At 43.9% G+C, this 13,872-nt stretch overlaps 1 protein-coding gene across 1 annotated transcript; it reads right to left on the bottom strand.

Moving 5' to 3' along the window:
• Positions 1-7,125: 7,125 nt before the first annotated feature.
• LOC118566354 lies at positions 7,126-13,872 on the bottom strand. Its single transcript, XM_036148154.1, has 8 exons — positions 11,587-13,872; positions 11,081-11,434; positions 9,040-9,258; positions 8,904-8,951; positions 8,125-8,343; positions 7,744-7,791; positions 7,373-7,591; positions 7,126-7,284 (listed from the first exon to the last, which is right to left on the bottom strand). The coding sequence occupies exons 2-8, from the start codon at positions 11,280-11,282 to the stop codon at positions 7,259-7,261; spliced, it is 981 nt and encodes a 326-aa protein (XP_036004047.1). The 5' UTR covers positions 11,283-11,434; positions 11,587-13,872; the 3' UTR covers positions 7,126-7,258.

The following is a 13,872-nucleotide window of genomic DNA, read 5'->3' as shown; positions in this document are numbered from 1 at the left end:
TCGGTGTCCATGCAACAGTGATTTATGACGCCACCTGCATGCCCCCCCCCCCCTACATCTCAAGTCACGCTATTTATCTTTTGTTATCTAATGACTTTAAAATGTGTGCAGATATTATGTTCTCAAACCTGCAGAGCATCAAAATAGTTTATCGTGGGCAGTAAAGTGTTAGTAATCACGGTAAATGGCTGTTTTTTATTATTGTGAAGTAAACAAGACTAATAAGGCCGGTAAGATTAGGTTAACAGACATAAAATACAAATAAAACTTGTGCAAATATGATTAAATTAAGTCCAGTGTGGCTCAATAACTCTTCACAGTGCAGCGTGTCTCTTAATTAATACGGTACATAAAGTAGTTTGATTATTAGAAATAAACTATGACATTCCTCAATTACAGTATACTGACAAGTAAAACAATAAAAATAATAGTAAATATAAAATAGAAATTATGATTACAAGGTATAAGAAACACGAATAAATAAAGTAAATCGACTGGCAGAAAACAAACAAAGAAAAATGTAGATGAAGCACCCATTCAAACTCATATCAGCCGACAGGTTTAGATTAGATTAGATCAGATTATATTAGATTAAACTTTATTGTCATTACATAGGTACAGGTACAAGGCAACGAAATGCAGTTTAGGCCTAACCAGAAGTGCAATAGCAGCAAGTGCAGGATAAATAATGGTTGTTACTATAACAGAGTTTATACTATAAATTGAATAAACTTTACTATAAAATGAATAAATAGAGTTTGGACAGAAGCTATCCGAATTAAAGAGCAGTGGAAGGTAATTGCATATTACAGTTAAAGTATGGTACTGCAATATAAGTAAACAGCTGGTTCTGCAAATAAAGTCCGCCCTGTTCCTTTGTTGCTTTATTAAAAGCTTGTTAAACTAATGGTGGCCCTAATCTTGTGTAATAGATTAAAAAAGACGTGGCATGCAAATCCCACTTCAACCATGCTTATCCTACCTTTATTTGTAGCCGATTTTTTTTTTTTTAATATACAACTTTATTTCCTTCCTTATTCCTTAGTTTTATCGTTGGTTTGCTAATGTGATCCATTAAGAAGAGAGTCATTAGCGGCCGACAGCAGGAGAGAATCACCGTTTCAATGTTGAGAGATGGAGACAAAATAACGGTTTAAAGCTACAAACACCAAACCCTGACAGACTTCACATAATCTTTACAACAGGGTGTAAAGATTAGGATTATTCATAAGTGGAAAATCTTTAAGATTAACGTTAATCTTCCTAGGAGTGGATGCCACTGAAAGTTCCCCACATGGTCAGGTGCTGTAATAAAACCTGAGATATGCGTCTCTCTGCTGCCCTCAGTTTGCATATTAAATGTAAAATGTTGTGACATCACGGCTCGTTTGGGAGAGTGGAAGAACACGGACTCTTCTTTTAAAAAACCAACATGGCTGCATGGCTTAGAGGAGAACTCTGCAGGGTTTGGATGAGAGGCCATGACATGCTTTGTTTGGGCAGCTTTTATTCACCAAAATGTAACCTTCAGACAAATGTGAGGACAACCATCCCAACCACATAATGCTGAAATTGTAAAGAACGAGAGGATTGTAACGGCCTAGTCAAAGTCCAGACCTCCACTTGACAGGAATGGTTTGGCGTTACCTTGTGCAGAAACGAATGTCGGCAAACTTTAATGAACTGAAACAGGGGGCTTAAATTCCTCAACAATAATGTGAGACACTGAGGAGGCAACACAGAGGATGGTTAGTTTCTCCAAACACATCTTCTGATTTTATGGGTTGGTTTTGTCGTTTTATCTAATTATAAAGGTATTTAGAAACAAACACCTTTGCTTAAGAAACTCCTTTTAGGATAAACATGCAGTAAAACAGGCCTTTAGCCTCCCCAAATGACTGTTATATTTCAAACTCTCTTTACAGACAAGTTAATGTTCTTCATTGCAGTCTCTGTTCCTTTTATAGTCCGTGTTTTTCTAGCAGACGGCAGAAGCGACGGGTGAAGAATGTCACGGCGGAGCACAAGGAGCAGGGTGAGCGGTTCTGAGAAGGAGCTTTCTGGTGATTAGAGGAGCCGCTGCTGAAGCTCAACGCTGAGCCTCCCAAAAATAAAAGGATGTTCCTCACAGTTAGAGACGTGGACACAGGAAAATGAGCTGATGTAATGTTGACACAGGGAGGTGGACTCACGCCTAAAATAGAGGGACGGATCCGGTTAGCTGTCATTTAAAATGGTCCCAATGAGGACAACCTGGAGACGTCCCAGGATGTCCAACATATTTTCACACATGGATGTTCAGTATCAATTTATCCATACTGAGAGATTCAAGTGAAACAGAAAAAATTAAACATTAGACCTCAAATTCCCCATAAGATGTGATATAAATACAATTTCTGGTGAGGAAAAGAGTAAATTGCAACACCCCCACATTTAAACCTGGGACATTTGGTTTGGTGCTCCTGACGGCTGAAGTGAGAGTGAGCACCAAATGATTTGAAATTACACGCCTCTACAATCAGAGACACACGAGTTTAACTTCTACAGATAGGCGGGTGATGCTCTCTTAGAAAACCATGATCGCCAGACTGGAGTTTGGAAGAGAGAACATAGAGGACTAAAACTGAATTTTTAATACCTGGGTTATCACAGATGGTCCTAATTTCATTTGAAGGTCATTGACTTTGCTGTCAATCCTCTGGACAGTGGACGGTTGGCTGCGTCTTGTTGTGGATTCCCCACATGGCTTTAGATGATGGATGCACTCTGACCAGCTTTCCAGGGCATTTGCAAGAGAAGCAGGCCCACAGCATCATTGATCCTCCACTATCAGTGGCTTTGCAGCGTATTCATTCTGTGCTTCACAGGAAGTTCTTATTGGCTCAGTCACTAGTCTCATCCCACCAAAGCACAAATATAACTAAACGAAAGCTTCCAGGCTATCTAAATCCAAATCTGAAACACTGATTACCACTTAGTCAAGTCCTTCAACATTTGACTTCAATACGGCACTGAAACAGTGGCTTCACCAGAGTATCGTCAGCATATGAATGAACAGAAATATATTTCCAAAGATTAAACCTAAAGTCGACAAATAAACAGAAAACAAAATAAGCCCCAGAATACGACCCTGAGGAACACCAGAGGTAAGGAGGGCAGAAAGCAGCTCACAGTTCACAGAAGATCTCCCAGCCGATAGAAAAGACCCGTGCTCCTATCTCAGCCCAAATATTCCTACCAAGGAGTCTTAGCTTAGAAGCGATTCAGATAGTTACTGAGAGCGACTCTGAGGGAGGAAATGAAATACACCGGCTCCATCCGAATACCTTTATAGCTCCTAGCTCCTGTTCCCCGTCCTTTCATGGGGTCAACAGTAAGAACTGTTTTTGCGGTGAGGAAAGGAGCTTCGGACTGCCGTGCAGAATACGGACGGCCTTTAACTCCGACTTCATTAACGTGACGGAAACACAGAGGATGCGTGTCAAATCCTACAGCCTCTTCTCTCCGGACATTTTTGTTGATTTCAGTGAGCCGGCTGTGCTGATACGGCATGTCCTAAAGAATTGTGGGATACCTAAAGGCAGTGTGCGATTTGCGAAAAAACCAGAGGGGGGGGGGGGGGTCCTTTCAAAAGTTTATTAATGAATAAAAAGTTTGATTAATAATGGTTAGCTGGCAGCTGCTCTTTCAGGTAGCTAGCTAGATCCAGTAGGTTAGACTATTGTTTTTAAACTTGCGCCATCTACTGTCGGGACTCAGGAGTGGACTCTAACCCTTCAATGTTTTAAGTACTTCCCTGTATAGGATTTGAACCAAAATCTCAGAGTGACCTCTCCTGATCACCTTGAACACACTCCCTTCATGAGGGAAATTCAAACAAATGTAATGAAATGTGCCCCCTGGTCCCTCTGGTGGCCGCAGTTATATCATGTTGTTCAAACATGAGGGTTCTGACTGTCTGTAGGCATGTACCTATGAAAGAATGTGTAAGGGAGAGGTTGAGGTGGCTATTAAGACACGTTTACAAGCTCACCAAGACAACAATCTGACCATTTTTACAAAGCTAAAATTAAGATCCTTCACCGGGAGAATTAGCCTCCAACGTAAGCAGGTTCTAACAACTCTGGTTCTCAAGCTGCAAACTGCTGGAGAGAAACCAGCGGAGAAAGATTGTCAATACTTACAGAGAAGTCATTTGTTCTCATCTCTCCATTCTTCTGGTAATCAACCATTAACAGTGTGTTCACAAAACCATCTACATCATTAATGACCTTCAGCATTGCTCCCATGATTGGTTTGTTACCCCTACCCTCTAAAGAAAGATATAGGAGTCTTTGTTCCAGATCCAGCAGGTTGATGGCATCTTCCCCAAGCTTGATTAATGGACTACATTTTGCTCTCCTCACCTGGTCTGAGCATCACAGACTATTCTTGGATGTCAAACACAAGTTTATAATATTTTTCTGTTTTGTTATTCTGTAATTTTAAAAATGCAACAGAATTTGAATGGTTTATTTTTCTGTATCTGGCCTGCTCTTTGGCTATCTTGACTTTAACTTTATGTTTAATTATTTCAGAAAGGCCATCCATCCATCCATCTTCTCGACCCGCTTATGTCATGTTCCTGACAAAATGAAAATCTCCTGCAGGTAATAATCACGGAAACCAAAGGAAAGTTTGAAAGGTTTATTGGTAAATCTGCACACTGAGATGATTCTTCTTGTTTTAGATCAAGAATCCAGGACGGCACTAGGGGAGAGGTTAATGTGTTACTGTCTGAAACTGAAATGGGTCTAGAAATTGTTGTAAAAGGAATGGAGATGATTTCTTACTGGTGCAGAGGTGGTGAACTTATCAGCAGAGGCTGAGGTTGGCAGCAGATTGGTGATTGGTTGAAGTAGTTATTGTCTCCTTCTGTCCATCTCTTCAAGGTGGAGGTTGGGACGATGGAGAGTGCACCAGGAGGTGAGTGACCAATGAGTTACAGATGAACCCTTGTGCCAGGAGGGTGGCCAGAGGAGTGGTGTGGAGAGTCTTAGGGAGAGTTCTTCAAACAGACTAAGAGAACAAGAAACAATTAGTTGGAGTCCAATAACTGTTAAATGACAAATGGAGCATATTTTTGGTAAGGAGAGAGTGCAAATATAAGTGTAAGAACCCCAGGAATCTTAGACACAAGGAGGAAAAGAGCCTGATTACCTCATGTGTGAGGACAACAATCTGGCATCTGCCTACGGAAACCTGGTCCTATTTCATGGGAGAGGAAAGTAAGTTTCTACCTGAAAGTGAAATTGGTGGAGAATATGTTTTATAACTTTGTGATTGTCTACCTTTGTCCTTCTTGAGTTTTTGATTGGGGAAACTAACTATGAAAGATGTACAGGCAGGAGGATGGTCAGAGAAGCGGTGTGGAGGTTCTTAAGGAGATTTCTTAGAACAGACGCCGAGAATGGACGACAGTACTCTAGAGTCCAATATCTAAACAAAGATTTATATTAATGAGATGCAGCAAATGAAAATGTAACAACACCAGGAATCTTAGTTACACAGAAAAAGATATTTTGATTACCACTTGTGTGAGCAGAACAATCTGAAGTCTCCCTCAGGAAACCCAGTCCTATTTAAGATGAGACATAGGTGGGTTAGTACCTGAAACTGAAATGGGTTGAGAACAGGTTGTAGAAGGATGGGAGACAGTGTCGTACTGGTGCAGAGGAGGTGAGGATATCCACTGAGGCTGAGGTTGGTCAGGAGATTGGTGGAGTTAATCATTGTCTCCTTCGGTCCTTCTTTTCCTAGAGGAAGTTGTGGATCGGCAAAATGTTGGAGGGTGGACTGGCAGGTGAGAGAGTGATGAATTATCGAGGAGCACTTGAGCCAGGAGAGCAGACAGAGGAGCGGTGTAGAGGTTCTTAAGGAGAGTTCTGAAAAAAGACACAGGGAGTGAATAACAATACGTTGGAATCCAATGTCTGAGCATCGACAAAGAAAACAGATTTCTCTAAGGGAGGGACAGCAACACGAAATGTAAGAATTCAAGAAATCTATGATACGCAGAAGAGTAGCATCTGATTACCACTTGTTTGAGCAGAACAATCTGACGTCTCCCTCAGGAAACCCGGTCCTATTTAAGGTGAGACATAGGTGGGTTAGTACCTGAAACTGAAATGGGTTGAGAATGTGGTGTACAAGAAGGGGTGATGGTTTCTTACTGGTGCAGAAGAGGGGAGGATGTCCTTAGAGAATGAAGTTGGCAGGAGATTGGTGGAGTGAATGATTCTTATCAGTATCCTGGAGGAGAGGTACTGTGATTAGTAATGGGACTTGTTTGAGCAGGACAATATGGTGTCTGCCTCAGGAAACCTGCTCCTGTTTAAATGGAAGCATTGGAGGGTTAGTATCTGAAACTGAAATGGGTTGAGAACAGGTTGTAGAAGGAGGGGAGACAGTGTCGTACTGGTGCAGAGGAGGTGAGGATATCCACTGAGGCTGAGGTTGCTCAGGAGATTGGTGGAGTTAATCATTGTCTCCTTCGGTCCTTCTTTTCCTAGTGGAAGTTGTGGATCGGCAAAATGTTGGAGGATGGACTGGCAGGTGAGAGAGCGATGAATTATCGAGGAGCACTTGAGCCAGGAGAAGAGACAGAGGAGTGGTGTAGAGGTTCTTAAGGAGAGTTCTGAAAAAAGACACTGGGAGTGAATAACAATACGTTGGAATCCAATGTCTGAGCATCGACAAAGAAAACAGATTTCTCTAAGGGAGGGACAGCAACACGAAATAGTAGTAACAATAATAAAAATATCATCTTTATTGTCATTGAAACATACATTGAAACATACAGTACAACAAAATGTGTTCTCTGCTTTTAACCCATCACTCTTGGGGAGCAGTGGGCTGCCATGTGCGGCGCCCGGGAAACAATCTGGGGTCAAGGGTCTTGCTCAGGGACCCAGAGTACAGGCAGTGGGGATCGAACCGGGTACTTGTATCATTCTCTGAGTCCAAGCACGCTGCTCTAACCACTAGGTCAACACTCCCCATACACCGAGACGCATCTCGGTAGGCAATTTGGGGTAAAGTGCCTTGCCCAGGGGCACATCAACATGTGGCAAGGGGAAGCTGGAATCAAACCCACAACCTTCTGATTGCTAGACAACTAACCAACCCATCAAGCCACAGTTGCCCAATGTAAGAATTCAAGAAATCCATGATATACAGAAGAGTAGTGTCTGATTACCACTTGTGTGAGCAGAACATCCTAAGTCTCCCTCAGGAAACCCGGTCCTGTTTAAGGTGAGACATAGGTGGGTTAGTATCTGAAACTGAAATGGGTTGAGAACAGGTTGTAGAAGGATGGGAGACAGTGTCGTACTGGTGCAGAGGAGGTGAGGATATCCACTGAGGCTGAGGTTGGTCAGGAGATTGGTGGAGTTAATCATTGTCTCCTTCGGTCCTTCTTTTCCTAGTGGAAGTTGTGGATCGGCAAAATGTTGGAGGGTGGACTGGCAGGTGAGAGAGCGATGAATTATCGAGGAGCACTTGAGCCAGGAGAGCAGACAGAGGAGCGGTGTAGAGGTTCTTAAGGAGAGTTCTGAAAAAAGACACAGGGAGTGAATAACAATACGTTGGAATCCAATGTCTGAGCATCGACAAAGAAAACAGATTTCTCTAAGGGAGGGACAGCAACACGAAATGTAAGAATTCAAGAAATCTATGATACGCAGAAGAGTAGCATCTGATTACCACTTGTGTGAGCAGAACAATCTGAAGTCTCCCTCAGGAAACCCGGTCCTATTTAAGGTGAGACATAGGTGGGTTAGTACCTGAAACTGAAATGGGTTGAGAATGTGGTGTACAAGAATGGATGATGGTTTCTTACTGGTGCAGAGGAGGAGAGGATATCCTTAGAGAATGACGTTGGCAGGAGATTGGTGGAGTGAATTATTCTTATCAGTATCCTGGAGGAGAGGTACTGTGATTAGTAATGGGACTTGTTTGAGCAGGACAATATGGTGTCTGCATCAGGAAACCTGCTCCTCTTTAAATGGAAGCATTGGAGGGCTACTATCTGAAACTGAAATGGGTTGAGAACAGGTTGTAGAAGGATGGGAGACAGTGTCGTACTGGTGCAGAGGAGGTGAGGATATCCACTGAGGCTGAGGTTGGTCAGGAGATTGGTGGAGTTAATCATTGTCTCCTTCGGTCCTTCTTTTCCTAGAGGAAGTTGTGGATCAGCAAAATGTTGGAGGATGGACTGGCAGGTGAGAGAGCGATGAATTATCGAGGAGCACTTGTGCCAGGAGAGCAGACAGAGGAGCGGTGTAGAGGTTCTTAAGGAGAGTTCTGAAAAAAGACACTAGGAATGGATAACAATACGTTGGAATCCAATGTCTGAGCATCGACAAAGAAAACAGATTTCTCTAAGGGAGGGTCAGCAACACGAAATAGTAGTAACAATAATAAAAATATCATCTTTATTGTCATTGAAACATACATTGAAACATACAGTACAACAAAATGTGTTCTCTGCTTTTAACCCATCCCCTTGGGGAGCAGTGGGCTGCCATGTGCGGCGCCCGGGAAACAATCTGGGGTTAAGGGTCTTGCTCAGGGACCCAGAGTACAGGCAGTGGGGATCGAACCGGGTACTTCTATCATTCTCTGAGTGCAAGCACGCTGCTCTAACCACTAGGTCAACACTCCCCATACACCGAGACGCATCTCGGTAGGCAATTTGGGGTAAAGTGCCTTGCCCAGGGGCACATCGACATGTGGCAAGGGGAAGCTGGAATCAAACCCACAACCTTCTGATTGCTAGACAACTAACCAACCCATCAAGCCACAGTTGCCCAATGTAAGAATTCAAGAAATCCATGATATACAGAAGAGTAGTGTCTGATTACCACTTGTGTGAGCAGAACAATCTGAAGTCTCCCTCAGGAAACCCGGTCCTGTTTAAGGTGAGACATAGGTGGGTTAGTATCTGAAACTGAAATGGGTTGAGAACAGGTTGTAGAAGGATGGGAGACAGTGTCGTACTGGTGCAGAGGAGGTGAGGATATCCACTGAGGCTGAGGTTGGTCAGGAGATTGGTGGAGTTAATGATTGTCTCCTTCGGTCCTTCTTTTCCTAGTGGAAGTTGTGGATCGGCAAAATGTTGGAGGGTGGACTGGCAGGTGAGAGAGTGATGAATTATTGAGGAGCACTTGAGCCAGGAGAGCAGACAGAGGAGCGGTGTAGAGGTTCTTAAGGAGAGTTCTGAAAAAAGACACAGGGAGTGAATAACAATACGTTGGAATCCAATGTCTGAGCATCGAAAAAGAAAACAGATTTCTCTAAGGGAGGGACAGCAACAAGAAATAGTAGTAACAATAATAAAAATATCATCTTTATTGTCATTGAAACATACATTGAAACATACAGTACAACAAAATGTGTTCTCTGCTTTTAACCCATCCCCTTGGGGAGCAGTGGGCTGCCATGTGCGGCGCCTGGGAAACAATCTGGGGTTAAGGGTCTTGCTCAGGGACCCAGAGTGCAGGTAGTGGGGATTGAACCGGGTACTTGTATCATTCTCTGAGTGCAAGCACGCTGCTCTAACCACTAGGCCAACACTCCCCATACACCGAGACGCATCTCGGTAGGCAATTTGGGGTAAAGTGCCTTGCCCAGGGGCACATCGACATGTGGCAAGGGGAAGCTGGAATCAAACCCACAACCTTCTGATTGCTAGACGACAGTGTTGTAGTACTCGAGTCCGAGTCATTAGCTAAATTTAGAGACTCGTGACTTGACTTGGACTTGAGCACTGATGACTCGAACTTGGACTCGGACTCCTACATTCAGATCATTCTGACTCGGAAATTGAGAAAAAGACTCAACTTTTTTTTATATCATTAGGCTATATTTTTAATATGTCATTAGAATATTATTTGGTGTATGATTTTAATATCTAAATGTCGTACCGCGCACGTGACGTCACCATCTCATGAGCAATGCCCCTTGCTGCTAAGGTTGGGCAAACAGTGTGAGAGCGCACGTAGCAACCAGCCGTTACTCATGCAACAGATACAAGGATATGACCGACTTTACAGCTGTTAAACTTTCACAAGAGGATGTCCAGGCGCCCATTTTACTGGTAGAACTGTGGAACAACATACCAACGTTCAGCTCAAACGATGGATTGAGTGTCGAGTGCTTAGAAAGACTGGGAAACGGGCCGAGTTGATAGAAAGGTAAGTCGTTGTTTTTCTCCTGCTCGGCGTTCATGGCGTCATCAGACGTTTTTTTTCTGTTTGTAGTCACCGTCCAGGAATCGGTATAAATTGTCCGGCCCGCCGAACAATTTAGTCCGGCCCGGTGGCCAAATGCATTATCATTATCAAACGGCTGTATCTCCTCGCTGCATCGACCGATCTGCACCAGATTTGTTGTGAGTAATGGGGGAACGCTGCCGAACGCGTTTGTGGGAATCTCCCGGTGGACGGGCGAGGAAAATGCGTGACAGCATCTGCGGTGGCGGGCGGCCGGCGGTGCGCGAACCCCGCCGCGGCGCTGGCCAATAGGCCGGAGTGCGCTTGGCTGCGAGGGCCGATCGACGCCGCTTGCAGCTTTAACATCCTTCATATGCGGCCTATCAGCGTACCTCGAGTCGCTGTTGCACGTTCCATAACAACAATGTTTAAAAACCATGGTTAGGAGACGTCTTAGACTTGGAAAAAGCAGTCGTTTTACCGAGTAAAACCAAGGGTAACTACAGCGAAAGAGTTATTAGTGCAATGGAATGTTGCTGCTTCATATCATACATCACACGTCACGGCATGTTCCTACAACAAACTTGGATCAATAGTGACTCGACTCGGATGAGTAGTGGACTCGACTCGGACTCGACTCTGATTTTTTTTTTAATGACTTGGACTTGACTGGACTTGAACACTGGTGACTCGAACCTGGACTCGGACTCGAGGCATAGTGACTTGACTACAACACTGCTAGACAACTAACCAACCCATCAAGCCACAGTTGCCCAATGTCAGAATTCAAGAAATCCATGATACACAGAAGAAGAGATTTTGATTACCACTTGTGTGAGCAGGACATCTGATGTCTCCGTCAGGAAACCCGGTCCTATTTAAGATGAGACATAGGTGGGTTAGTATCTGAAACTGAAATGGGTTGAGAACAGGTTGTAGAAGGAGGGGAGACAGTGTCGTACTGGTGCAGAGGAGGTGAGGATATCCACTGAGGCTGAGGTTGGTCAGGAGATTGGTGGAGTTAATCATTGTCTCCTTCGGTCCTTCTTTTCCTAGTGGAAGTTGTGGATCGGCAAAATGTTGGAGGATGGACTGGCAGGTGAGAGAGCGATGATTTATCGAGGAGCACTTGAGCCAGGAGAGCAGACAGAGGAGCGGTGTAGAGGTTCTTAAGGAGAGTTCTGAAAAAAGACACAGGGAGTGAATAACAATACGTTAGAATCCAATGTCTGAGCATCGACAAAGAAAACAGATTTCTCTAAGGGAGGGACAGCAACAAGAAATGTAAGAATTCAAGAAATCTATGATACACAGAAGACGAGTGTCTGATTACCACTTGTGTGAGCAGAACATCCGAGGTCTCCCTCAGGAAACCCAGTCCTGTTTAAGATGAGACATTGGTGGGTTAGTACCTGAAACTGAAATGGGTTGAGAATGTGGTGTACAAGAAGGGGTGATGGTTTCTTACTGGTGCAGAGGAGGAGAGGATATCCTTAGAGAATGACGTTGGCAGGAGATTGGTGGAGTGAATGATTCTTATCAGTATCCTGGAGGAGAGGTACTGGGATTAGTGTCTGAAACTGAAATGATTTGAGAATGTGTTTTAAAAGGAGTGGTGAAGATGTCTTACTGTTGCAGATGAGGCGATGATATCCACAGAGGCTGAGGGCGGCACAAGATTGGTGTTTGGTGAAGTTGGTGATTGTCTCCTTCTGTCCATCTTTTCCAAGTTGGAGTTGTGGATTGGTAGAAGGTTGGATGGGTGCACTGGGAGGTGATTGACTATGCATTATATACGAGGACTTCTACCATAAGGGTCTCCAGAGGAACAGTTTGGTGATTCTTAAAATGTGTCAGGAAAGGCATATGGCGTAAGATATGTCAAGTATAAATTAAAGTTGTACTGGCTTGCTGTACTGACCCCTGAATAGGGGGGCTACGTAAAAGAATCCTCCAGTCTGAGAGGATTTCATGAGCAGGGGTCAATATCCAGTAGTCAATAGGTGAGGGGTTAGCTTACACGCTGGTTAGGTCACCAGTTCACCACAGCTGTATTTACCATTTTTTAGGAATCATAAGTGGTAATTTTTTTGTTTTTTCAATGACCTCAGGCAAGAAGGTAATTGGTTATGGCTGGAATTTGGTTTTGTAATCAATCTGTTTTGTTCCATACTTTAACGAGTGTCACAAGACAGAAGATTTAAAGTTCTGACTAATAGCAGTGGTTGAAGTTAGTATTAAAGAAACAATAAAAAAAGAGTAGAGAGCCTTGACCGAAATAAACAAAATGAAGAAGACTCAGACCAGCCAACCAGCTGATGATTACATCTGGGCCATCTCCCTGCCAATTAAATTGGTAGGACTCAAAGAGCAGAAAACAGGACTACTGCTAACTCCCAATTCAGTTACAAAAAAAAAATGGTTTAAAAGCACGACTTGTTGACTTGCATGCTGGATATAGAAGGGAGGAGCTGGGACCAAAGCTTTTCCCACGTTTTGCTCAAAATGTCTACCTCAGATAATGTAAAATAATCAAGATGTTTTAATAGAAAATGGTCAAAGTGACACTGGATGTTTAAAACTTGTAAAGGAGCGAGGTGAATCCTTAACATTTTAAAATAGCCTCTCCATTCTTCCAAACAGTCTCGATGCTCAGAGGGGATCCCCACCCTGATGCTCCTTCCCACCTGCCACACCCGGAGAGCCAGACCGTTGCTGCTTTGACCTTTCCCTGTGTGACTCTGGCTCCTTCGTCCGAATGGGCACAGAGGCGATGCTTCTTTGTGGCTGCGTCCTCTCTTTGCTGCCAGCAGCCTGCAGCTTTGGCAGGCTCTTCTTCTGCCATCTGGATCACAACCACGGGGGAATCTGCTTGTGCTTCCTCACCAGCAAGTTCCTGGAGGCCTATATGGCGTCTTTGAAGGGTGCAAGGGTGAGCTAATGATTGGCAACATCTTTCTTTGCTGCTTGTGTGTTGCAGCTCACCCCATTAAGAGCTCAACCTCCCTTACTGGTAAGTACGGGAATTGTAAGGAGCCAGGCTGCGCCCACTGGTCTACGGCAGCACTGCACTCTTTGACCAGATGCCTCACCGACTCAGGCGCGCCACAACCAGGTCGGGAGTAAGTAGATACAGTTGACATGCCCTGGGAGTGCATGACGGTCCTGACTGGGAGAATCCCATGAGCCATCATTCATGATATGTCATGAAGACTGTTTTAAAGAATAGGATAGTTCATAGTTGGTCACACATTAAAAGAGACATCCAGCTGTTGTTGGGTGAGAGATGGGGTTTACCCTGGAGATATCACCAGTCCATCAAAGAGGTATCAGAGGTGACCAGCTTTTTTCAATGCATCTCAGACATAGAGGTAATGGTAAGCTTTCAAACTGGTTTCCTATTAAATAACCTGTTCGTGTCCATATATTAAAATTGGGTCCCAGGACACAGAACATGAATACATTTCTGACCAATAGCAATGGTTGGACTGAGGTTAAATAAAAATAAAAATGAGTCCAGCGCCGAGTGAATCTGTTAGCAGTGTTTTAGCAAGGGTAGGGAGCGTGACTCATGTCCAGAGGCACCAATCCTCAACGCAGCTGTCCTGTGCTTGAGTCC

The sequence above is a fragment of the Fundulus heteroclitus genome, chromosome 16, assembly GCF_011125445.2.
Source record: "Fundulus heteroclitus isolate FHET01 chromosome 16, MU-UCD_Fhet_4.1, whole genome shotgun sequence".
Taxonomy (NCBI): Eukaryota; Metazoa; Chordata; class Actinopteri; order Cyprinodontiformes; family Fundulidae; genus Fundulus; species Fundulus heteroclitus.
Note: the sequence above shows the minus strand (reverse complement) of the source record. Positions and strands in the feature narration are given on the sequence as shown.

Bases quoted from the DNA above. Each gene is read 5' to 3' on its own strand.
- LOC118566354 (XM_036148154.1), bottom strand. From the start codon at position 11,282: ATGATTAACTCCACCAATCTCCTGACCAACCTCAGCCTCAGTGGATAT. The intron at 9,259-11,080 runs GTAATCAAAATC...GTCTTTTTTCAG, and splicing joins ATGTCCTGCTCACACAAGTG to AACTCTCCTTAAGAACCTCT. The intron at 8,344-8,903 runs GTAATCAGACAC...GTCTTTTTTCAG, and splicing joins TTGTTCTGCTCACACAAGTG to AACTCTCCTTAAGAACCTCT.